This window comes from Notolepis coatsorum, assembly GCF_963971535.1.
Source record: "Notolepis coatsorum genome assembly, chromosome: 8".
In the NCBI taxonomy this organism is placed as follows: Eukaryota; Metazoa; Chordata; class Actinopteri; order Aulopiformes; family Paralepididae; genus Notolepis; species Notolepis coatsorum.
Window position 1 is genome coordinate 84,302,173 of NC_140172.1, and position 26,836 is coordinate 84,329,008.

Here is a 26,836-nt window from a genome sequence, read left to right on the forward strand (position 1 = left end):
ATGCATCCCACAACGTCATCTTTTCCATTCATTCATTCCAGATAGGGCCATGGAGAGGCATTGTTGTTATTGATATCATCTTCATCAATGCCATCAGCCCTGTTTAGACATTCACAAGACTTGCATAACGTTACAATTACAACATAACGTTAGCTAGCAAGCAAGCAAGCTAGTCGACAATATCTCCTTCCTCCATTGCAACGCTATCTACAGTACTAGAGAATTCAAAGTGCCCGCGGGGCGATGACGTTGTTGTTGTTGTCACGTTTAGCTTTTATCGCAGGTGTATATATATATATCATCAAACGATGCACAATAAGTTCATGAACAATAACAAAACACTCCACCCTGGGCCTGATAGCTGCGGTGGTAGCCCTTTAGCTACGTTAGCTCTAACAAGTTATCTTCTTAAACTGAGATACAAATTATTTTGTAAACAAGCTCGCTGCAGAGCCGCAGTACGGCACAAGAGAAACCATTATCTGATTGGGCCACAAGGCTGTCAATCATGCTAGCTGCAGAGCCGCAGAGCAGCAAAAGAGAAACCATTAGCTGATTGGATAACAAGGCTGTCAATCATTCAATCCACCATTCAATGGCAAGAGTTTAACTGCACAGACCGTGCTTAGATGACGTTAATAGCCTATTTTGATTGGCTATTATTTATTATTTATTTAACCCTGGTCAACCTGTGCAGATATTCTGCACGAATAATTACTGCAGTGCAGGCCTGCTCAGAGCGGTAAATTTTGGCCATTTTTTAAGAAAAAAAAATTCACTGGCATTTTTTTACAGAGGAAAACATTTATAATAAAAAAGAATAATAATAATAATTAAAAAAAAATATATATATAGGTATATGTAAATTAATAATAATTATGAATTATGAGTGAATTTGTATTTCACGTGTTGTCATAGAGAAACCTCCACTGGTATGGATTACTTACTCTTAATAACTTATTACTATCTGTGGTAGCTCTAGTCTCCACCTACACAAATTGTTTTTGTGCTGTCCATTGATCATGCACCTTCACGTGGTAGGCACATTAACTGTAGGTCAAGCTCCCCAAACAAACACACCATTGATTTAATTGCCATATAAATCACATACAAACATCTAACTATTACTCTTCTCTGAACATGAATATAAAACAAGAAGGTGATCTATTAACTGTGTAAACCTTATGCAATATTCATCATTGATATTTGAATACTTGAAATCTGTATGAACTGAGTAGTTAGTATCAAATGAAATAAGATGGAACAGCTCATGCATTCATTGAATAAACAACTATTTGCTCATTACCAGTATGGTATTGTTTAAATTGTACAGCTTTTTGCACATCTTTGTCAGGGAATTCCAACAATTCTGGACCTGAATGTACCAGTTAATTGTAATCATCTCTCTCTCATTATGTCTAGTCAAGCCAGGTTGTGGAGGAGAGAGACAGGGATGAACAGGCTATATACTACTTTGCCCATCCTGAGCCTGCTATGATGCAGGTGTTTTTACATCACCACCCAAAACAAGATTCAGCCAAGAGCGAGGGAGTACACTGGTCAGGGGCGTAATTAAGGGGGGGGGACACCGGGAAATGTCCCCCGCATGGTTTCAGAATGCAGTTATTGTCCCCCCCCACGTTTTTACCGTCCAAAGATAATACATGGATAATAAACGGACACACGACCGCGCCGCGGCGATCAGCCGCTGATTGTTGTTACAAGAGAATGGGATTGTTATATAAACCCCCCCACAATGGTGTGTGTGGTGGTACGGTCCAGCAGGGACCAGGATGTAAGCTACGCTGTTGTGTTATGGGTTGGGATTCACAGGACGCACAGTGGATACGCTCTAGTCTAGTCTCCTGTCTCGTTATTTAACACAAACAATTGTCTCTGAGCTGAGTCCAACGGAGAGACCTCGGCTCACAAGCAGCTCAAACTACCTGTTGGAATACATTTATTGATTGATGTTTAACTTGTCCCTGTGTGTGTCCAGTCATTTCGACTAGCAAACGTTGTATTTAACGTTACCTCAGGATACCACTGTATTGTATTTAGTTGGTTAGCTATGTAGCTAATGTGGATAGCATTTTGAATAGCATCAATGCTAGCTGGCTGGCTACAGCTCTATTTACTAAATTATGGAGGCTTTTTAATCGTCAAGGTAAGAGAGGATGTCATGATCAACTGAAGGCATATGCTATGGAACAATATGCAAACGTTGTATTTAACGTTACCTCAGGATACCACTGTATTGTATTTAGTTGGTTAGCTATGTAGCTAATGTGGATAGCATTTTGAATAGCATCAATGCTAGCTGGCTGGCTACAGCTTTATTTACTAAATTATGGAGGCTTTTTAATCATCAAGGTAAGAGAGGATGTCATGATCAACTGAAGGCATATGCTATGGAACAATATGCAAACGTTGTATTTAATGTTACCTCAGGATACCACTGTATTGTATTTAGTTGGTTAGCTATGTAGCTAATGTGGATAGCATTTTGAATAGCATCAATGCTAGCTGGCTGGCTACAGCTTTATTTACTAAATTATGGAGGCTTTTTAATCGTCAAGGTAAGAGAGGATGTCATGATCAACTGAAGGCATATGCTATGGAACAATATGTGCTTGGGTTTTCAGAAAAAGGCCAGCTATGTGACGCTAATCTCTCTAGTTAGTATCGTGTATTGCATCAAGTGTAAGCACAGCAGAGCCCCGCTCCGCTTCAGACAGAGGGCGATAGTAGGGCTAACGCGATTGGGCGCTGAGAGGCCAATCAGGGCGCGCAAACCGAACGCGGAAGGACAACTGCCTTGGGTAAAGTATTCACGCATCCCCCCCCTGCGACGTCACTGACCACGCCCCCTAATCTGTCCCCCGCACCACTAGCAACAGAGTTACGCCACTGACACTAGTCCACTTGTCCATGGCACTTACTACCCAGCTTTGTAGTGGGTTGGGGGAATAGTACAGTAGGTACGCATATTTAAGGGGACCGCAAGGATGGTGTACCGGTGGGTGGTGTCCGACCGATTATAGTGGGCCGGTCTGGGCCAAAAAAATAAATGGACCTCCCTAATTTCTAAACCCTGGCTACGGCCCTGCCCACAGCCGCATGAATATTCAAAGACCCTTGCATTCTAAAGTCATTTTATTAAACAATTTGATGGAACAATCTCTCTCTCTCTCTCTCTTACTCTGATTTTTTCAGAGTGGAGAAAACAAAACAAAACAAAACCTGAGCCACTGGAGAGAAGGTTTAACTGTACTGGACTGCAGTGTTTTTTGTTCTTAGAATCCTCTCTTCATGACAAATAGAGCTATAAGCTCCACAGGCCTGGTTGTTTCTGGTGGGGAAACAAGTTCCTGTCATTCAGAGTGGAGAGCTGTATGATGAAAGTGGGTGAAATTCTGTCGCTTGAAACTCCCGCAGCACAGACTAGCTGTTATTATGCTGTGACATGTCGCCCTCTGGTGGTTATTCACAGTAAGGGCAGGGAATGACACACCAGCTACTGGAGGTGCTCTTGTGATCTTCCCAGCAGCAATGTGAAGGTTGGTTTGTACAGGGGAGACCCGAGGGCCTGGAGCATTTCTAGAACAGTGTATCCTTCTATATGTACAGTATGTCCCCACAAAAGTAGACCAATCGCAGCTAAGGATTTCACTGACATCACATGCTGAAAAGTACTGGCAGGACACAGTAAGAGTGAATAACTCCCCTCAACCACTGAAGACATACAGCTAGAAAACAGAATCTACATTGCCATCTGAAGACAGAGCTTAAATGTCAGTCCCACACCATTCAAATAGAACGGGGAGCCGAGGATATGACATCTCATTTAGTAATGTCAATACTGAACGACTGCGCATTTGGCTCTTGACAAGCGGGCAGTCGTTCAGTATTGACATTACTAAATGAGATGTCATGCTAAATATGTCAGGGCTATTCAACTAAATTGTTCAGGGGGCCACATTGTCAGAAACCCAAGGGGCCAGGGGCCGGACTGCCACGGCGCCTCCCCGTGCTATGAATATATGTACACTTGACACAACACGCAACCACATTTTCACAACTTTTATTTAACTACATTGCACTACATTAAAAAAAGTGCTTCATTTATGTGCCACATCTGCAACATCTCCTGCAAAAAGTGCTTCATTTATGACTGTGCAACACCTGCAACATCTCCTCTTCAACATTTCAATATAAAAATAAAATAAAAAACAAACAAGTGCATGATGTGCATCTGAACATTCTAACATCAACACTTGAACAAAAAAACACATTTATAGTGCAGCTGAGCTTATGAAAAAGTGCTTCATGTCTGTGCAACAACAGCAAATCACAGCATCTTATTAGCACTTATTGTCCACTCTTAACTCTCAAACATCAGGGGGGTGGGGGGCAGACAGGCCTATCCTACATACACACATCTAATGAGAGCGAGTGCACTTCTTTGACTGGGCAATGGCAGAAAAAGAGGGTTCATAGGAAGTGAGGGCTACCCGCAAACAGTGATGCAAATGCTCATTTGTCAAGGAGGCACGGTTGCTTGTTTTAATGGCATTCATGTGAGAGAAACTGGATTCACAGGTGTATGTTGAGCCAAACATTGTTAGCACAGATATTGCCAGTGTTTTTATTTTGGGGAATGTCTTGACATGAATACACTTTATCCAAAATGTTGTGGTGGATTCATTCTCAAGTGCCTGCTTCAGAGCAGATGATGCTTGCATGTCAATTATTTCAAGTTGCAGGAGACCTTCATCAATGTGAAGTGATGCAAGGAACTCTTGTCCTTTTGTGGAAATAGCAGCTACATTGGCAAATGGGTTGCTCACAAAATGCATCAATTCTCTGGACATGTCAAATTCATCAAATCGACTTGCAAAGTTTTCCCTCAATTTATCAATGAAATCTGTCATTAATTGAGTGACTTTTGGCTCAATTGTGCGTGTTAACGTTGACATGAAAAGAAAAAAGTTAAAAAAAAAAAAAAAAAAAAAAAAAAAAAAATCATCATGTAATCTTTGGCGGGCCGGTCAGAATCATCCCGCGGGCCGGATCTGGCCCGCGGGCCGCCAGTTGAATAGCCCTGTAATATGTCATGTTCTACAGTAGGACTTACTACTATAATACCTAATAAAACAAGTCATTAGAATAATAGAAGCCTACTTTGCTGGAACGATACATTTTGCACGTATACATACAGCCATTTCTCCACGCATTTATTTATTTATAGAGCATTTATTTATCCACTCTGGTTGGATGGTGTATTGTACTTGTGCTGTATAATAACAATACATTTGAATTAGGGATGCTCGATATTGGCTTTTTTACCGATACCGATATACCGATATTGTCCAACTCTTAATTTCCGATACCGATATCAACCGATACCGATATATGCAGGGTTTCCCCCCCCCCAAAAAACTGAATAATTTCAGGTAATTAACATTACATATCTCTTGTCATGTAATTAACACAACATTATGCATACTTTGACAATAAATAAAATAATAATTTGTTCTTACTTGCTTGTCTGGGTAAATAAAGGTTAAATAAATGTAAAAGAAATAATAATAATTAAAACCGATACAGATATTTTCCGATATCACATTTTTATGGCAATATTGGTAGGCCGATAATATCGGACATCCCTAATTTGAATCTAATCTCATTTTGAGATCAGTCGCATTACCGAACCTCTGCTGTTTTGCATACGGCCCTCGCCACTTTGCACACGCCTCATTTGCCTTATAAGGAGCTGGCGGGGAAAATTCAATGAACGGGAACGCGCATTTCTGTTTACGAATGAGTGACGTATTTCATTCTACAAGATATTCTACAAGATTCCCAAAGGTCAGTGAATACCACGATCACAACACCAGAGGGAGCTCAACAAATCATGTTAAACCCAGATTCGGCTCAAACAAGGGACTAAACACGTTTCGCAATTATGCCACATCAATGTGGAATGCCCTACCCAAAGCTGTAAAGGAATGTGAATCACTACCCACTTTCAAAACCACTCTCAAAGGACACCTACAGGAGACTGCAATTCGAAACTGGCCCCAGTAAATGTCCTATTAAACCCAACCCCCTCCAATGTACAGTAAATGACCAAGTACGGTTTTGTCAATATTCCAATGTACAGTTTTGCTTGTACAGGTGTACAGTGTTCCCCCCCTCTCTTTTTCTCTTGTCTTATTTTCTATTAAATCTTTTTGCCTGTGCTGATGTTTGCTGTTTTCTGTAAAGCGCCTCGCACCATGCAGCCAGAGGTGAGGGCGCGGCCTCGCCAACGACTGTGGCGAGGCCCCCAGCCAGCAGCCATGTTTCCCCCGCCTGAGGTACCCTGGACACAAAGAAAACAGGTGATCGCAAGGCCGACAGCCTTGCCGGCTGAGGGATCGGCTACATTAGATGAGCACGCCCTAAAAAAACGTCGCCGTCTAGCTGTGTCTAGCTCGCTCTCCGGTCACTCCCCCCCCCCCCCAACACCAGCGGGATACGGGCTCTGATTTGTTCCCTTTGGCTGCGGGCCGCATGCCTTCAATGAGGCACAAGCGGCCCCACGTTTCGCTTCTTATGGGGACAGGGGCTGACACCCAGTTGCTGGCTAGGCCTGGGTCTGTCCGTGAGAATGCTGTGCTGTCAAGCGGCTCCCACGCCACACGTTCTGCGTCTGTTTTTGGTGAGCCTGGTGTTGTGCCTGTCAACGACGAAGGTTGTCAGCGGGGGAACTCAAGGCCCAGGGGGTCGCAGTGTGAGTTCCCCCAGCCCGCCCTCGCCAGGCCGGGTGTCACGTTAGTGCCTCCTACGGCCGGAAGTCCGGCGGTGGTCAGGCAGGCGTGCATGATTTGGGTGGTAGTAATATCACTGCAGGGCTACGGTGTGTAGGAACCCACCCTATCGGGCAGTGTGGGGACCTCGCTCCTTGCATGTCTAGCTGTAGAACGGTTCCTCAGCAATCCATGCCGGGGAGGTGTTCTGTGGGGGAGCTTTTGTCACCCAGTGTGATGTCAGCTTCCCCCGTATCAAACCGGCCCTTTCTGTCGGGGTCCCCCCTTGGGTGCGATTGCCTCGTTGGTAGTGTCAGGGTGCGATTTCCCAGCTCCATGAGACGCCCTGCTCGCGCGGTTGGCGGTTCCAGGGTTGGCAACGCACAGCGGGTGGGACCGGGCCGCCTATCTACGGTTCCTGGTGGACCAGCGCCAAATGGCGGCGGGTGCGCTTTGGGATTATCATCACATATGGCTACAGCAGTGCCATATGTCGAGGTGGATGGAGAGAACGCTGAGGCGGGGGCTTGTGTTGCAGTTTGCGCAACCCCACCCTCCATTTTCAGGTTTGGTACCGACCCTGTTATCGGGGTCAGCAGCAGTGACAGCTCTGGCCGACGAGATCCAATCTCTGTTAGCGAAGCAAGCCATCGTCGTGGTCCCAAAGGAGGACGCGATGTGTGGCGTTTACTCCCGGTATTTTCTGGTGCCCAAGAAATCGGGAGGTGTCAGACCTATTCTGGATCTGTCTCCGTTCAATCGGCTGATTGTGACGAGGCGGTTCAGAATGTTGACCGTCAAACACCTGATAAGCTCCGTCAGAGTGGGGGACTGGTTCACCTCCATAGACCTGAAGGATGCATACTTTCACATCCCGATCTTCCCTCCTCACAAGAAATTCCTTTGCTTCCTTTTTCAGGGTGTAGCATACAAATACCAGAGGCTGCCATTCGGCTATTCTCTGGCCCCTCGCACATTCACCAAGTGCATAGAGACCGTGCTGGAGCTTCTACGTCGTCAGGAGATACGAGTTCTTTTCTATCTCTATGACATTCTGCTCATCAGCCGGTCGGAGGAGGTCGCCAGGTCTCATACCAGGCTGGTGGTGGAATTCCTCACCAGTCTGGGTTTTGCTGTGAACTGGAAGAAGAGTACTCCTCTTCCCAGTCAACAGGTGGAGTACTTGGGCTTGGTTCTAAGCTCAAGGCCCATGATGGCAACCCTCTCAGAGCGACGGCGAGTGGATGTTCTCGGCGCGCTCAGGGGGCTCTGTCCTGCCAGGACGGTTACGGCGAGAAACTATGACAGCGTCGTATATCAACAGACAGGGTGGAGTACGCTCCATCCGTCTGCACCGGGCAGCGGTCGAGCTCTGGCTATGGGCGTTTCTCAATCTGCACAGCCTGAGGGCGCTCCACATCCCTGGCAAGGAGAATGTGGGTGCGGATGTGATGTCACGCGGCGGTCCTCATCCCGACGAGTGGGGACTACGTCCAGACATAGTCAGACAGGTCTGGGACCGGTTCGGGGATGCCACGGTGGATCTGTTTGCGAGCAGACAGTCTCACCAGTGCCCCTTATGGTTCTTGGTCAGTCGGGGGGACAATCCTCCCCTGGGGGTGGATGCCTTCTCGATGTATCCATGGCCGCCCGGGATTCTGTATGCGTTCCCCCCCCATACACCTGATAGCTCAGCTGTTGGAGCGGATACGTCGGGAGCGCAGGACCTTGATCCTGATCGCGCCGGACCGGGGCATGCCTGTATGGTTCCTGGTCCTGATCCAGATCTTGGTAGCCCCGCCATGGCCTGTTCCTTGGTTACCGCGGGCCCTCTCTCAGGCACACGGATCTCTGTGTCTGTTCCCTGTTCTGGGACAGCCACTGAAGGTTTGGCTGCTGAGGGGGTGAGTCTGGAGGGGATGGGTCTTGACCCTTCTGTGGTCAACACCATCCGAAACGCGCACGCTCCATCCACTATCGCGGTTTACGCGGGTAAGTGGCGTGCTTTTCAAGAGTGGTGTAAGGTGGGGGGCTGGGAACCGGTGTCCTGCCCCCTGGACGCTGTTCTTTCCTTCCTTCAGTCTATCTTGGGTAGACTGTCGGCCTCGACAGTGAGGGTATACGCCGCAGCTATATCCTCTTGTCATATGGGTTTTGAGGGCGGTACGTTGTTCAGCCACCCTCTTGTGAAACGTTTCCTGCTTGGCGCTCGGCGTCTCAAGCCGGTGGGACGTTGTCTCCGAGTTGGGACCTCCAACTGGTCCTGGGCCGGTTGTCGGAGGCCCCGTTTGAGACTCTTGAGCAGGCGCCATTGGAGCAGCTGTCTTTCAAGACTGCGTTCCTTCTGGCCATCACCTCCACTAAGTGCATGGGTGAGCTGTGTGCTCACCCACGCTTCGTGCCAAAGAATATCTGGAGCTCTTTTCGCTCCAGGGATATTGTGATTCAGGTGTTTCATCCGCCTCCTCACGCTAGTGGGTTAGAGGCGAGCCTTCATCTGTCGTGTCCTGTCCGTGCATTGGGGGTTTACCTCAGTCGGACGCAGGATCTCAGGGCTGCCGATCAACTGTTTGTTTATTACGGTGGCCCTCGCGCGGGTAAGGCACTGTCCAAGCAGCACCTGTCACATTGGTTGTGCAAGGGCATTGCCCTTTGCTACACGCTGGCTGGACAGGTCCCCCCTGGGGGTGTCAGGGCGCAGTCCACTCGTGGAGTGGCGGCCTCTGCCGCCTTATTAGGGGGGGCCTCGGTGGAGGACATCTGTGCTGCGGCCTCCTGGTCCTCCCCGGGTCCCTTCGTTAAGTTTGACCTCATGGACAGGACTGGGGGTTCTGTCTCCCAGGCGGTTCTGAGGTCTGGGACCTCTTCTGCGTCCCGCCATTGGTGGGCTAGCAGGGGTGTGTGGGTGTGTGCCACGGGGTGCTGTGTCACATGTGGTCCCGCCTGTGCTGTGCGTATTCAGGGGTCTCTGGTTCCCCCTTTTTCCGCACTTTGGTGGAGTTGACTGCCTCCCCCCTTCGTTAGGACGGGCGGGTGGACGGGACTCCCCTCCTCCCTGGTTGGGGCTTACGGGCCCTCAGGGTGTACACTTGTCGGGCCACGCGTCTTCTCTGTCCCATATCTCATAATGGCAAAGAGCGAGACGCGATGGCCAGTATGATATATAACGAAAGGTTATCCTATAACCTAGTTATATAAATACTGGCTGAGCGTCTCGCTCTTAGCGCCCTGAGGTCCCTTGGTTGGGTTTTCAGTGTTGGAAACTTTTTCCGAGGAAGGTAGAGTGTGACCATGTCCGGCGTCTTATAGCAGGATGCGGGGGTGTGGCCTGGTCACGTGCATGTGAGTGCAATTGTTTGTTCGTGAGCACAGTAGGTGCTAGGAGATAAGAGATATCTCATAATGGCAAAGAGCGAGACGCTCAGCCAGTATTCATATAACTAGGTTATAGGATAACCTTTCGTTATTTTTGGTTTTCTCTGGTAAACTGTAATTCACCAGACACCAGTTATATAGCGTACTTGCATCGTGTCCCGCTCTTAAGCCATACCGAGATATACCTCATCTCATGTACCTACTGTACACCATCAACGAAAAAACAAATACACCCACCACCTGCCAGGCCCCGCCCCTATAGTGGCGTACTATAAAGTACTAGGCGTGGTCACCACTAACTCTTCCTCTTTTTCGTTTCCATCATAGCGGTCGCAAGTCGCCCTATGTAACTAGTGCTATGAAAATATTAAGAGAAATTGCGTAATGTTGAATGCTTACCGGAGGTTTGCTTACCCCTGGAATCTTCGGGGCATGTTTCAGCGACACGTCGGGCCTATTCTGATGTTTCCTCGTCTTATGGCAGCAGATCAAGGAGCAGCGTGCAAGGTTTGGCTATCGAGCCTGCTTGTACATAGGTAGGCCCTGTGTCATCAGGCATTGATGTTGGTGTTAGTAATGCTGTGTAGTGTGTGTCGGCGCCAGGGGCGGGATGGCTTGGTGAACGTTCCACTGAAGTGGACGGTTTCCGGGCGATCCTGGAGCATGCTGCTAACACTAATGCTACTGCTAATGCTAATGCTAATGCTGAAATGGGTCGTTGTTCTAATATTCCCCGCCGTGGGACGTTGCCGCTTTTCCCTCCTCTTGCCCGGTTCATTAATGAAGGTCAGTCGGTAGCTAATGTGGGGGGTTTCGCTGAGTCTTATTTACCTTTTTTACGGGTAAAAGGGCTGACAACAGGGTGCATGCCGGGTGTACCGTGGCTAAGTAGCCAGGTAGCTTTGATCCTGTGCCCCGGCGGGGATGAATGATGTCCCACCCGGCCGATGCTTGAGAGCGAATCGGCTCGGAGGGTGGCAGTATGGACGGATGAGTGGTATACTGCTGCAGGATGGTTTTTAGCGGCGGCCAGTGTTATGGCTCAGCTGTCTAATTTCCTATCCACATTGGCGTCGGGTAGTGGGGCTATGGGTCCAGCCGACACTATAAACATGTTGCATGTTTGTGGTGTTATAGAGATCTTGACTCAGTCGCAAGCTATAACTGTGGGGAGGATTAGGATGCTATCAACGTTTGTTAATAGGCATGTCTGGTTGGAGCACTCTCCTCTTGGGGAAGAAGATAGGTTTTCTCTCCTCACGACTCCTTTTTTCCACGGAAGGACTTTTTGGTCGTTCTGTGGAGGCGCAGGCGGTTGTTGATCTGGGTCCCACACCGCCTCACGCTGTGCAGCCAGAGGTTGGAGCACGGCCTCGTCAACGACTGTGGCGAGGCCCTCGACAGGTGGCCATGTTTCCCCCGCCAGTGGTACCCTGGGCGGAGAGTCAACAGGGATCCGCAAGGCCGACAGCCTTGGCGGCCGAGGGATCGGCCATTTTGGGTGTATTCAGCTTGGATCAAACAAGCCGTCATCATTCTGCCGCGAGCAGCCCGCTCCCCGTTCAATCCTCTCTCCGTTACCCACGGAAGCGGGGCTCTGATCGTTTTCCTTTGGCTGCGGGCCGCGAACCTTCTTTGAAGCGCATGCGGCCCCACGTTTCACTTCTCATGGGGACAGGGGCTGACACCCAGTTGATGGCTGAGCCTGGGTCTGTCCGTTAGAATGTTGTGCTGTCACGTGGCTCCTGCACCACACGTTGTGTGATGGGTGAGCCTGGTGTTACGGCTGCCACTTCTTACAGTGGTCAGCAGGGGGACTCGAGGCCTCTTCAGTTGAATGCTCAGCAAGGGTTACCCCGGCCTCGCCTTCGCCAGACGGGGTGTCACGCTGATGTCTCCCACTCCCGTGAGAGCGGCAGTGGTCTGCAAAGAAGAGGCGAGCGTGATTTGGGTGATAGCAATATCACTGCAGGGCTACGGTGTGTAGGAGCCCATGGGGTCCTCACGCCTTGCATGTCTAGCTGTAGAACAGCTCCTCAGCATGCGCTAGAGGGGTGTTCAGGGGGGGGGGTGTGTGTCAACCAGTTTGATGGCCGCTTCTCCCGTATCAAACCGGCCCTTTCTGTCGGGGTCCCCCCTTGGGTGCATCGCACAGCGGGAGGGACCGGGCCAACTATCTACTGTTCCTTGCGGCCCAGCGTCAGTTGACGGCGGGTGCGCTGTGGGATTATTTTCACATATGGCGACAAGAATGCCGTTTGGAGGGGTGGATAGAGAGAACGTTGAGGGAGGGGCTTGTTTTGCAGTTCGCACAACCCCACCCTCCGTACTCAGGTTTGGTGCCGACCCTATTGTCAGGGTCAGAAGCAGTGACAGCCCTGGCCGACGAGATCCAATCTCTGTTGGCGAAGCAGGCCGTAGTCGTGGTCCCGAGAGAGGACGCGATGTCAGGCGTCTACTCCCGTTATTTTCTGGTGCCCAAAAAAACGGGAGGGGTCAGACCTATACTGGATCTGTCCGCGTTCAATCGTCTGATTGTAGCGAGACCATTCAGAATGTTGACCGTCAAACTCCTGCTGCTTGCTGTCAGAAGGGGAGACTGGTTCACCTCCATAGACCTGAAGGATGCGTATTTTCACATCCCGATTTTCCCTCCTCACAGGAAGTTCCTGCGGTTCCTGTTTCAGGGCGTAGCGTACGAGTACCAGAGGTTGCCGTTCGGCTATTCTCTGGCTCCCCGCACATTCACCAAGTGCGTAGCGACTGTGCTGGAGCCTCTACGTCGTCGGGGAATACGGGTTCTATTCTATCTCGACGACATTCTACTCCTCAGCCGATCGGAGGAGGTTGCCAGGTCTCATACCAGGCTGGTGGTGGAATTCCTCACCAGGCTGGGTTTTGCTGTGAACTGGAAGAAGAGTATGCCTCTTCCCAGTCAACAGGTGGAGTACTTGGGCTTGACGTTGAGGTCAAGGCCCATGATTGTAACCCTCTCGGAGCAACAGAGGGTGTCTATCCTACACGCGCTCGGGGGTTTCCGTCTGGGAGGGACGGTCACGGCGCTGCAAGTGATGCGCCTGCTCGGTATGATGGCATCTGCTCACACGGTGGTTCCTCTTAGCCTCCTCTTCATGAGGAGGATACAGAGGTGGTTTTTCAGTATGGGAATAGATCCGGTGAGGGACAAATGGAAACGGTTGACGGTTCCTTTGTCGATATGGGGAGATCTCGCCCATTGGAGGAGGCTGGGTATCCTCACCATTGGGGTCCCCATGGGCAGCAGGCGCTCACACGTCACGGTCTTCACCGACGCTTCTCTCACGGGTTGGGGAGGGACGTGTCGGACCAACGCAGTGGGGGGAAGCTGGACGAAGGTCCATGCTGGCCCGTCTACCCTGCACATCAATGTGTTGGAATTGAAGGCGGTCCTCCTGGTCCTCAAACGGTTCGACCACCTGGTGGTAGGCGAGCACGTTCTGGTCAGAACGGACAGTATGACGGCAGCGGCGTATATCAACAGGCAGGGTGGGACTCGTTACATCCGCCTGCACCGGGCGGCGGTCGAACTCTGGCATGGGCGTCTCGCAAGCTGCGCAGTCTGAGGGCGCTCCACATCCCTGGTGCGGAGAATGTGGGCGCAGATGTGATGTCTCGGGGCGGTCCTCGTCACGACGAGTGGGAGCTGCGCCACGATATAGTCAGACAGATCTGGGATCGCTTCGGGGAGGCTTCGGTAGATTTGTTTGCGAGGCCGATGCTCTCACAAGTGCCCCTTGTGGTTCTCGGTCAGTCGAGCAGATCATCCCCCCTTGGGGGTGGATGCCTTCTCGATCTTTCCATGGCCGCCCCGGCCTTTTTTACGCCTTTCCTCCTATACAGCTGTTGAGTCAGCTGTTGGAGCGGATACGGAGGGAGCGCAGGACGGTGATCCTGGTCGCGCCGGACCGGGGCACGGCAGTGTTGTTCCCGGTCTTGATCCAGCTACTGGTCGCTCCACCATGGGTTATTCCTTGGTCGGCGACGGCCCTCTCTCAAGTACACGGGTCGCTGTTTCAGTACCCGGTGTTTGGCCAACGTCTGCTGGTGTGGCTGGTGAGAGGGTAAGTCTGGAGAGGATGGACCGTTCTGTGGTTGATACCATCCGGAATGCGCATGCTCCCTCCACTGTTGCGCTTTACGCGGGCAGATGGCGTATGTTCCAAGAGTGGTGTAGGGCGGGGGGCCGGGACCCGGTCTCCTGCCCCCTGGATGCTGGCCTTGGTTACCTCCAGTCTCTCCTTGATAGACTGTCAGCTTCGACGGTGAGGGTATATGCAGCTGCTATATCCTCCTATCATGAGGGTTTTGAGGGTGAGGTTTTGTTCAGCCACCCTCTTGTGAAGCGTTTCCTGCTTGGCGCTCGACGCGTTAAGCCGGTACAACGCTCTTTGGCTCCGAGTTGGGATCTTCAATTGGTCCTTGGTCGGTTGTCCTTGGCCCCGTTTGAGCCTCTTGAGCAAGCGCCGTTGGGACAGCTGTCGTTCAAGACCGCGTTCTTGCTGGCCGTCACCTCCGCTAAAGGCGTGGGTGAGCTCTGTGCTCTTTCGGTACGACCAGAGTGCCTGTCTTTTCGTTCCGATTGCGGTGCCACTCTGCGGCCTAATCCTGCCTTCGTGCCTAAAAATATCCGGAGTTCCTTCCGCTCCAGGGATATTGTGGTTCAGGCGTTTCATCCGCCTCCTCGCGCTAGTGAGTTGGAGGCGGGCCTTAACCTGTCATGTCCGGTCCGTGCTTTGGGGATTTACCTCAGCCGTACTCAGGGCCTCAGGGCTACCGATCAGCTTTTTGTCTGTCACGGTGGTTCTCGTGCCGGTAAGGCACTATCGAAACAGCGCCTGTCCCATTGGTTGTGCGAGGGCATTGCCCTCTGCTACACGTTGGCCGGGCTGGATCCCCCTGGGGGCGTCAGGGCGCACTCCACTCGCGGGGTGGCGGCCTCTGCCGCTCTGCTGGGTGGGGCCTCGGTGGAGGACATCTGTGCTGCAGCTTCATGGTCCTCCCCGGGTCCCTTCGTAAGGTTTTACCTCATGGACATGACCGGGGGTTCTGTCTCCCAGGCGGTTCTGGGGTCTGTGGCCTCTCCTGCTTCCCGTCCTTTGGTAGGGTAGCAGGGGTGTGTGGGTATGGGCCACAGTGTGTTGGGTCACACGTGGTTCCGCCTGTGCTGTGTGTTCAAGGGGTTCTAGTTCCCTCTTGCTCGCACTCGGTGGAGTTGACTGCGCCCCCCCTTCATTAGGAAGGATGGGGTGACGGGACTCTCCTTTCCCCTTGATGTGGGCTTACGGGTCCTCAGGGGGTGCATCTGTCGGGCCTCGCGTCCGCTCTACCCCATATCTCGGTATGGCTTAAGAGCGGGACGCAATGCAAGTATGCTATATAACGACAGGTTATGTATATAACCTAGTTATATGAGTACTGGCTAAGCGTCCCGCTCTTAGCATGCCCTGAGTTCCCTTGGGGAATCTTTTCCTGGAAACGTTTTTTTTCCGAGGAAGAGTGAGTGGTGACCACGCCTAGTACTTTATAGTACGCCACTATAGGGGCGGGGCCTGGCAGGTGGTGGGTGTATTTGTTTTTTCGTTGATGGTGTACAGTAGGTACATGAGATGAGGTATATCTCGGTATGGCTTAAGAGCGGGACGCTTAGCCAGTACTCATATAACTCATAGTCGTTAATTGCCATGTGGCATGGCAGGTGTGTGGGCTTGATTGCCACCTGATTTGTGTCAGGTGTGCAGTGCCTTTAAGTAGGCTTGGTTTCCTGTGATGCTTGTTAATTTCATGTTTTCCTCAGTAGTAGAGGAGTGTCCCAAGTACATGCTCCTAGGGTTTTCTCTGTCTATAGTGCTTTTGATTTCTTGTTTGTTTTCAAACGCCCCATCTCATCGCTCTGCGATTCCAGTGGTTACCCCTCTGGGGTAACTTTTTAAGTTTCCCCTCTTTTGTGTGTGTCTGCGTGTGTGTCCTACACCCCCCAATCCTGACAGTGTGTGTGTGTGTGTGCGTGTGCGTGTGTGTGTGTGTGTGTGTGTGTGTGTGAGATTGGGTACCTCTGTTGGCCAGTTTCTCCAGGAGGATTCTAAAGCGCTGCACCACAGATGGGGAGACGTGGTAAACATACACCTCCTGCACCGGAACCGAGTCACACCTCCCAAACATGCCATCTGGGAGCAGAGGAGACAAAGGATAGGAAAGATAAGTGGGTTAATCATTCTCTCTCTCTTTTTGCGTACACTTATAAAGCTGCAGTTCTTTGTCAGTGTTTCCCCTCCCAGGTGTCTCCAGTTGTAATCATCTCAGGTGTTTCTCGTTTGTCATTTGTTCCTGTGTATTTGAGTTCCTTGTTTCCTGTTCTGTGTCGATCCATTATCTCTGTTACACTGTCGATGTTGCGCTGTCCTTGTTTCATATTCCATGTTTCAAGTAATTGTTCCCTGTGTTAGATGTTAGTATTTAGAGTTAGTTATTGTGTTTTCCTTTTATTGTTTTTATTGTTTAGATTATATTTTTCCCTTGTTCTGTTTATTTATTCTTGTTCATTAAAAAACCTTGGACTTGCTGCCCGCCTCCACTTGTCTGCTCTTGGATCCTGTTACACCACCACATGTGACAGTAAAACCAAGATAAACACTAGCCAAACACCTGTCTGAACAGCAGCGTTTTTAGCTGTTTTTCTATCGCATGAATTCTATTGATCTCAAAGAGAAAGGGAGGGCGTTCCACAATTTGGGAGCAGCTACCTGAAAGGCATGATGGGGATTAGGTTATATGGGGCAATTATAAGGGTTTCAGTTTTTTCAGTATTTAACTGAAGAAAGTTGTTGGTCATCCATTCCTTTATGGCCCGAGGCAATCATTTAACATAGACAGTTTGCTAAAAATCTTTAGGTAAGAAGAATACAGCTGGATATCATCAGCATAAAAATTATAAGAGATGCCTTTAAAATGGCTGATAATCTGACCAAGAGGTAGCATATATAAAGAAAACAACATTGGTCCAAGAACAGAGCCCTGAGGGACACCACATGACAGAAACACAAACAGAAACAGAAAAACTGTGATCAGCCAAAATGATGAGAGCCAATCTAGTGCAGATCCAGTAATACCCATATCGTTAAGCCTACTCAAAATAATAAGATGATCAACTGTATCAAACGCTGCAGAAAGGTCCAATAACACCAGCAAAGAGCATTTCCCGTAATCGGCAGCCATCCCAATGTCATTTGTGACCTTGAGAAAGGCTGTTTCTGTTGAGTGAATTTAAAAAAAAAAACTACACATTTATTAATAACACTTAGGGCGCGTTCACACATACCCTGTTTGGTCCACTTTAAGTGGACCATGGTCCCTTTAGATCAATAGTCCGTTTGGTTTGTACAGGTCTGAACGCAAACCGAACTATAATGAGGACCAAACAACCGAACCATGGTCCTCTTGAAAAGTTGGGACTCGGTTCGTTTCAAAGTGGACCATGGTTCGTTTGCTGTTGGTGTGAACGCAAAACGAATTTTATATAGTATCTAATCTAGAGCAAATGAGTGACAGGTGCCTAGTGGCGGCGGTCGCGCGACCCAACTTGACAGCGCCAAGTGACAGCTTGCGCGCGACCCAACTCAAATGAATGACAGGCGCGCGGACAGTCTCCCTCTTCCTCTCTCTCTCTCTCTCTCTGCATCTCTCTCTCTCTCTTCCTCTCTCTGTCTCTCTAGACTGGCGCCGCGTGCGGACAGTCTCTCTCTTCCTCTCTCTAGACTGGCGCTGCGAGCGGACAGTCTCTCTCTTCCTCTCTCTGTCTCTCTAGACTGGCGCCGCGCGTGGACAGTCTCTCTCTCTCTCTCTCTCTCTCTATCTCTCTATCGGCAACTGTTTACGTTTGTGAGTGCTAGTCCAATAGATGAACGACTTGGCGACAGCATGTCCTTTGTTTACAAATTAGATCCGCACCAAACAGGGTAGTGTGAACGCAGACCAAAATCAAACAATGTATCATTTTCACATTTGGTCCACCAGAAAGTCCGGACTATCCCTGGACTTTCAGATGTGAACACACCCTTAAAATCATTGGTAAACAAACGTAGTGCTGAAAATATACACTTTGACTGCTGTTTTGATAGGATTAGGGTCTTTACTCTTGGCTACATTTGAAAAATAAACGCAACATTAATTAGTACGGACTGTATTGATCTATTTATGACGTGATATTAATTTCGGCCCAGTAAGCCTGTCTGGCTTAAAACATTAATTGCCAATAACGAGTATACTCGTTATTGGCCGCCATGCGTTGAGTGCCAACAGATCGTTATTTATTTTATTCGCTATTCTCCACTTGCACAACCTTAAAGTAGGCACTTCCGGCTGACTTCCGGTTGCCAATGGTACTTCCTGTCCCATCCAAATACATTGGTTTTAGCTACTTTTCTCCCCTTATTTAAACAACTTTGTCGTCACAGAGAGGCAATGAAACGTTTGTATTATTATAGTATAGAATGTATTTAAAAAGCAAACGTTTGTCAGCAGGGTTTTTGGGCTGTATTTCATGTAAAAACGTTCACTGTTAGTTTACTTGCTCACGCTAATTAAGGCTAATCCTGGCTAACAGAAGCTAGCGCAAGAAACGACGCCGCAAAGTATTGTTTATAGTGCATTTCTTGCCACCTTATAGCATTTATACATTTGTATGACAGTCTATAATGCTCCTGTGAGGTTTTTCCGGACGTTTTGGTAATGATTTTCACTATAAAATCATATTTCTAAATGACAGGAAGTTGATGAAAACTGGCCGGAATAGCTTTGAGCTAACAATCTTTGCCGATGCATTCCATTCTAAACGTAACGTTAGTTGTTCAAAACATTACCCATCTATATAATTTGTTCCTCAACATTAGCTTCTAACTGTAGCAGGCTGCAGCTTGCTGGCTAACGTTAGCTTCTAACTGTAGCAGGCTGCAGCTTGCTGGCTAACGTTAGCTTCTAACTGTAGCAGGCTGCAGCTTGCTGGCTAACGTTAGCTGCTAACTGTAGCAGGCTGCAGCTTGCTGGCTAACGTTAGCTTCTAACTGTAGCAAGCTGCAGCTTGCTGGCTAACGTTAGCTTCTAACTGTAGCAGGCTGCAGTTAGTTTACAAAACATTACCCGTCTATATAACGTTGAGGAACAAATGATATAGACGGGTAATGTTTTGAACAACTAACGTTACGTTTAGAATGGAATGCATCGGCAAAGATTGTTAGCTCAAAGCTATTCCGGACAGTTTATCAACTTCCTGTCATTTAGAAATATGATTTTATAGTGAAAATCATTACCAAAACGTCCGGAAAAACCTCACGGGAGCATTATAGACTGTCATACAAATGTACAAATGCTATAAGGTGGCAAGAAATGCACTATAAACAATACTTTGCGGCGTCGTTTCTTGCGCTAGCTTCCGTTAGCCAGGATTAGCCTTAATTAGCGTGAGCAAGTAAACTAACAGTGAACGTTTTTACATGAAATACAGCCCAAAAACCCTGCTGACAAACGTTTGCTTATTAAATACATTCTATACTATAATAATACAAACGTTTCATTGCCTCTCTGTGACGACAAAGTTGTTTAAATAAGGGGAGAAAAGTAGCTAAAACCAATGTATTTGGATGGGACAGGAAGTACCATTGGCAACCGGAAGTCAGCCGGAAGTGCCTACTTTAAGGTTGTGCAAGTGGAGAATTGGCATTCATAATTCATCCAGGAAGCCTCCGGGAGCCAGCTGGACCCTGTCTGATATTTCAACGCCTCAATACCGCCGCCTGGTAGATTTCGGGCGAGTTACACTCCACTCTAAACCGGAAGTGGCGCTCGGTGCATCGGGGAAAAGGCTCCGCCAGAGATATCTTGTAACGTGGATCAATATACACACCTCGAGTGCATTGGATCGCTTTCGAGACGCAAGAATCAATATGCTTTCGGCGTTTATTGCGTCATACAAACGGAAAATGGATCTAGCAGATCGACATCAAATAATTGGATTTTTTTTTCTCCAGACGCATCTGCCAGAGGAATCGAACGTTATTTCCAGCTCGATTGTCCATTTATTTCATTGCAATCTGTCCGATCAACGGTGTCTTACTAAAGAAAGCCGTTAGTGACAATCAAGGAATCATAAACGACCCCCCCCCCTTTCCTTCACGCATGATGGAGCATAATGTATAGCGATCATATGCATTTGAAATTTTTAATATAGCGTGTATAGGGACGAAACGCCAATCGATAATGTATAATACGCGGCGGGGCCTATAGCACGCGTTCTAGGAATTACTGCTATACAGTCTAAAAACACTTATATTCTCGACGGTACTAACACGACAATGTATGAATGGAAAAATATAACGTTCCCACATCCGGAACGATAGATACCCGATGTTGACTGGGCCATAGTAATGTCGATATAGCTATAATATTAAAAAAAAAGTTATAGCCCTGCAAAGAAGGTGAGCCACTCCATAGGCTTACAGCACTGGCAGAGAGTGGTAAAGATGGGCATACTGCATGGCACCCAATGTGTTAAGGGATTAAGAGATCATGAATAATCAACACTATAAAAGAGGCCCGACTATGAATCTGCCTGAAATCATCACAAGGGGAATAGTGGTGGTAAATCCGGTTAATTTTATGGACTGGGGTTAGTCTGAGTCACTCACTAAAGTGATTCAGTTCACTTGAGTCACTGAGTCTCCCCTGCGGGTTAATGGAGACCTCGGACTCGTGATTCCTGATTCGGTACAACCCGGATGAGTCAGGAACGGCCCAGCTCTAAAGGGGAATGAGATAAACCGACACACTGACAGAGAACCCGTCTCTGAAGCCTCAGCCAAAAATAGGGCCACTGAGGATATGATGTTTCTCTCATAGCACTGGTTATAATGTTTTCCTCAGAGTGGAATTCGATTATACAGTTCACCACAGACAGGAAGTGACTAAGCAAATGAATGAATGAGATGAATGAATGAGAGTGAATACATCTGTAACACACACACACACACACACACACACACACACACACACACAGGAAGGAAGGAGAGCAGCTGTGTACACTGTGGTGTCTCTCTCTCGTATCCGTCCTCCCTCTTCTGTGACCACCTGTGCCTCATAACAAACCATTCACAAGCCTGATGAGATCATACGTGCAGTAGATGCTCTTCCTCTCTCTTTAGTTTAGTTTAGTTTATTTATTTAGCACATTATTTAAAAAAAACAGTGCTAGGAGGGAACGAAGCCCAAAGGGCTTGTACAAAGTTCCACTCCCATCTCATTGTCCATAAACAATATGAACAAAATACATGTGTAGCATGGTCTACAAAATAAACTACAAAACAATAACAGAGACATAATGCAGACACTATAGCGAAAACATGGAAGATTGACACGAGTCAGTAACAAGAAAAAGATTTTTTTTACAAGAGGGCAAAGAAGAGGAGAATAACATATTTAAACACTGAGTGCCGTTCACGTAGTTCTACGGTTCTGTCATCCGATCGCTGAGTGCCGGAAACGTAGATCTACGTTTCTGTCACGGTATTTCTTTTATTATCTATATCCATTCATAATTCAGCGGGGCACCTTGTGCATACTGTTCTGAATGTGTCTAAGCTGGAAGACGGTATTATACCGCCCTCTAACGCCTTCGGCCAGTAATGCACCCGGTTAGAAATGGGTTCGTTTATTTTCTATACCGAGCTGCGGCGTGGGGGCGGGTCCTAAACACTCCGGCAAAACACGCTTATAGGGATGGCTTGGACAACTGACCCCGGCTGCCCGTTGAAGAGCAATGCCCAATAAAGTCGGAGGGACGATCGCTGTGGATAACTGGAATGACGATGAGATTATTGGATTCTTTTTTTTTCATTACTTCAGAGACCAGGTAAGGACACTATATATGAAAGCTTGCGTTGATCTGATTTGGTTGATTTATTTCTACTGCGATTGAAGCTAAATGTGTTTATGTCTCTGGCTGTTCTGCCGTTGGGATGCAGGAGAGGGGGGGGGGGGGGGGCGCCGGTCTAAACCACATTGCATGCGTGCACCAGAAAGGATAATAGTGATGATCTAGGGTTGATTTCAGGAAGATCCGATAATCAGGCGAAAAATGACAACGTGTTTATTGAATTACACAAAAACACTGTTTTCGTGTCTTTTCCCTGGAATTGCTCAGAAGCGGCCGGACTATGTTCATATTCAAAACGGTATCAAACGGAAATGTACGGATGAAAAAATAATCTGTTTTTTGCACGTTGACCAGAAGTAGCTCAATGAGACTCGGAGGCGTTATTAGAACCATAGCGATACTATACAATATAGGTTTAGTTCTACAAACTACAACTACGTCAAGTTTCAAGTTTCTTTAATAGTTGTCATACAGAAGTACAGAATACTTTTATACAAAATGCTTCTTACTGTTACGCTCCAGAGACTGTGCTAGACAAGATAAGTATGAAATAAAATAGTATAGCATGTAAAATAGAAGTAAAAATAGAGGTCACAGTGTTCAGTATAGACATATGTACAATGTTCGATGCAGAATAGAAGTAACTGAGTTACCATACAATATACTATGCAATGTACTAATATACAATACTATATAGTGCAGAGCAGGGATGAGGTACAATTTAGGTACAATTTACAGTAAGGTGTACGAGTTGTAGTGCAAATCCTTTACCAATAAATATAAAGTGTAAAGTGTGTTTAGGTGATCTAAAGTGTGGAGAGTGGGTGCTGCAGTGTGTTGTTTGTTTAAGTGAGTGTGTGCGTGTGGGTGTGTGTGCTGTGTGCATTTGATGGTTGTTGCATAGTGTTTATTGTTCGTTGAGCAGCCTGATGGCCTAGGGATAGAAGCTTCTTCTGAGTCTTTCTGTGCTCGCCTTAAGACTCCGGTATCGCTTGCCTGACCGCAGCAGTTCAAAGAGGCAGTTGTTCGGGTGGCTGGAGTCCTTGATGATTCTCTTAGCCTTACCCCTGCACCGCTTGTTGTAAATGTTCTGGAGGGTGGGAAGCCCGCCTCCAATTGTGCGTTCGGCTGAACGTGTCACTCTTTGTAGTCTGCTACGGTCTTGTGCAGTGCTATTCCCAAACCAGGAGGTGATGTTGCCAGTCAGGATGCTCTCTATTGTACATGAGTAGAAGTTCTTAAGGATCTTCTGACTGACTTGGAACTTCCTTAGGCGCCTGAGGAAGTAGAGGCGTTGTCGTGCCTTCTTCACAACACTGTCAATGTGTGTGGTCCATGTCAAGTCCTCGGATATGTGGGCTCCGAGGTACTTGAAACTGTTCACTCTCTCAACCGGTGCCCTGTCGATGCTGAGGGGGCTGTAGTCCTTGACCCCCGACCTCCTGAAGTCCACAATCATCCCCTTTGTTTTGCTGACGTTCAGGGAGAGGCAGTTCTCCTGACACCACTGTGACAGATTCTCTACCTCTTCCAGGTAGGCCCTCTTGTCGTTGGCAGAGATCAGGCCCACCACTGCTGTGTCATCAGCAAATTTGATGATTGTGTTGTTGTTCCGCTGTGCCACGCAGTCATGTGTGTACAGGGAGTAGAGGAGGGGGCTCAGAACACAGCCCTGGGGGGCCCCTATGTTGAGCGTGATGGATGAGGAGGTGCAGTTGCCTGCTCTTACCACCTGGGGTCTGCCCGTCAGGAAGTCCAAGACCCACTGGCAGAGGTCATAGTTCAAGCCCAGGTCCCTGAGCTTGGCTATGAGTTTGGAGGGGACTATGGTATTGAATGCTGAGCTGTACAGCAGTCGATGAACAGCATTCTCACATAGTTCCCCTGCCTCTTGTCCAGGTGTGACGCTGCTGTGTGCAGCACATGGGCTATGGCGTCCTCCGTGGACCTGTTAGGGCGGTATGCAAATTGCAGGGGGTCCAGGTTGATGGGGAGGGAGGAACAGATGTAGCCCTTCACTAGCTTCTCAAAGCACTTCATGGCTATGGAGGTGAGAGCTACAGGGCAGGTAGTCGTTGAGGCAAGCGGGCATAGATTTTTTGGGTACAGGGATGATGGTGGACTTATTCAGACAGGTGGGGATGACAGCCTGTTCTAAGGACAGGTTAAAGATGTCCGTGAATACCGGGGCCAGTTGGTCGGCACAGACTTTTAGGACACGGCCGGGGATGCCGTCCGGTCCTGCTGCCTTCCTGATATTCACTTTTTTAAAGGTCCGCCTCACCTCATGCTCTGTTACCCTGAACACTGAGTCTCCATCAGCAGACCCCCCCCCCCCAATGCCGTGGCTTGTAGGCTGGTGTTGTTATTCACAGCCTCAAACCTTGCATAGAAGGTATTGAGATCATTTGCTAAGGAGATGTCACTGTTCAGTTTGAGGGAGGTGCCTTTGTAATCTGTCATTGTTCTGAGGCCCTGCCACATACCTCTAGAGTCAGCCTGTTCAAACTGAAGTTCAACTTTATCCCTGTAACGCCGTTTTGCCTTTATTACTGCTCTCCTGACGTTGTATCTTGCCGTCTTGTGTTCATCCATGTTGCCTGTCACAAGCCCGGTGTTGTAGGCTGAGGTGCGCACTTTCAGAGCCTCACGGACGGATTTATCTACCCAGGGCTTTTGATTTGGGTAGATTCTAATTGTGGTAGAGGGGATTGTTTCTTCTACCAGAGTACAGACAAAGTCAAGCACTGTTTCAGTGTATTCGTTAATATTGGCTGTGTTATCACGGAATACATACACGCTTAACCTCTCGCGATACTACCGGCGTTCGTAGACTATGTTTATACTTTGGCAAAAGAAAGATGGCGGCGTGGTCGGACTTACCGAATGGACTAAGAGCCTGTGACTTGTACCCATTCTTAAATTGCGAGTATACATGGTCTAATATGTTCTCGCCTCTGGTGGGACAGGTCACATGCTGATAGAAATTCGGCAACACCTTTTTAAGACGCGCGCTGTTGAAATCGCCCAGAACCAAAATGGCAGCGTCAACGTTAGCTATCTGTAGTTTATTTACCTCGTCGTGTAGCTTTGAAAGTGCGGCCCCAGTGTTCGCTTGTGGTGGGATATATACTCCGATCATGATGATGGACGTTAACTCCCTCGGGAGAAAGAAGGGTCGGCATTTGATGGTGATAAACTCCAGGTCTGGGGAGCAGTGGTTAGACAATTCCTTTGCGTTGCCTATATCGCACCACTCCTTGTTTACCATGAAAGCAATGCCGCCTCCTTTCGTCTTTAGTGATTCTTCTGCCGTTCGGTCCTTGCGGAGAACGAAGAAGTGATCTGCCGGTTCTATTGCATGGTTTGGGACGTCTGGAGACAGCCAAGTTTCTGTGAAACAGAGGACGTTGCAGTCCCGAATGTACCTCTGGAATTGGATCCGTGCTCTGATGTCGTCCAGTTTGTTTCCTATCGATTGCACATTGGCCAACAATATGCTGGGCAATGTGGTTCTGTGTCGCTTGGATCTCAATCTATTTCGGACGCCGGCTCTTCTACCTCGTCGTCGTGCCTTTTCCTTGCCTCGGCCACAACAAAGGATCCCCGCTGGCCACTGTTGTTGTTCAGCAATCCGATCCAGAGAGCAATCCAGTCGGTACGTTTTCCTTAATCCAATGTCAATGAGTGACTGACGGTCATACACATATAATGCACCAACAGTTGGTGCAAATAAAACTCTTAAAACTATAAAAATTAACAAAAGTAAGCACAGTCTCGACGGAGCGAACAGAAAAGCAGCCGGTCGGAGCAGCGCCATTCACGTTTACATGGGTTTAATGGGCGGCACGGAAGTGGTCACTTCCCGGAACGGTATCAGGAAGATCTTGCCTATTGTTAATGAACTTGAATATGAATGAGCATGTTTGAAAGGTATTACGTTTGTCAATTGATAGTAGAGAATATTTGCGGTACAGAGGTGCAGATGGTTCATATCTGGTAGAGTGGGAAATCATCCTGAGGAACCTCTTCTGGATTATGACTAATTTGTTAAGATATGATGGATATGTTGCAGCCCAGACTATATTACAGTAGTTAAGGTAAGGAAATAAAAGGCTATAATACAAGGTTAGATGGGCAGAGGGGTGTATCATGGGGCAGACCTTTCTCAAAATTCCAAGTATCATCGCAGACATTGTCAATGTGATTATGCCAATTTAACCCTTCATCTATAGTAACTCCTAAGAATTTTGTGAAAGGCACTTGGAGAATTTCATTTCCATTCATTAATATTTTAGATTCTTCTTTAGGGTAGTACTTATTTTTGTTGCAGAAGACCATGAAGTAAAAAAATTTGACATTTAGAGTAAGCTTGTTGCATTGAAACCAGTTAGAGACAATTTCAAGTTCCTCATTCACACATTAAATCAGGGACTTGAAGTCATGATGAGTAGCTAAGAGATTGGTGTCATCCGCGAATAATAATGGAAGTAGAGTATTACAAGACATAGCCAAATCATTAATGTAAATTAAAAATAATAAAGGGCCCAGAATGGAACCCTGTGGAACCACGAAGAGGATCCTTGATTTGACATGGAGACATCTTGATAACCATCCCTTTGGTGCATGAGCAAAGGGCTTCCTAAATATAAACCAATAAACACTAAGGCTGAGAAGATATGCCATTTGGAAGAATCGATAAATCGGG

At 48.0% G+C, this 26,836-nt stretch overlaps 1 protein-coding gene across 1 annotated transcript in view; it reads right to left on the reverse strand.

The window, feature by feature from the left end:
- LOC311233497 (receptor-type tyrosine-protein phosphatase N2-like) overlaps nt 1–26,836 on the reverse strand; it is a gene marked incomplete at both ends in the record, with an annotated part of 758,095 nt that overhangs the window by 658,513 nt on the left and 72,746 nt on the right. Inside the window, one exon of the mRNA XM_084320464.1 lies at nt 16,259–16,372. Within this exon, the coding sequence (XP_084176590.1) occupies nt 16,259–16,372 (114 nt within the window). The remainder of the gene's footprint in view (nt 1–16,258; nt 16,373–26,836) is intronic.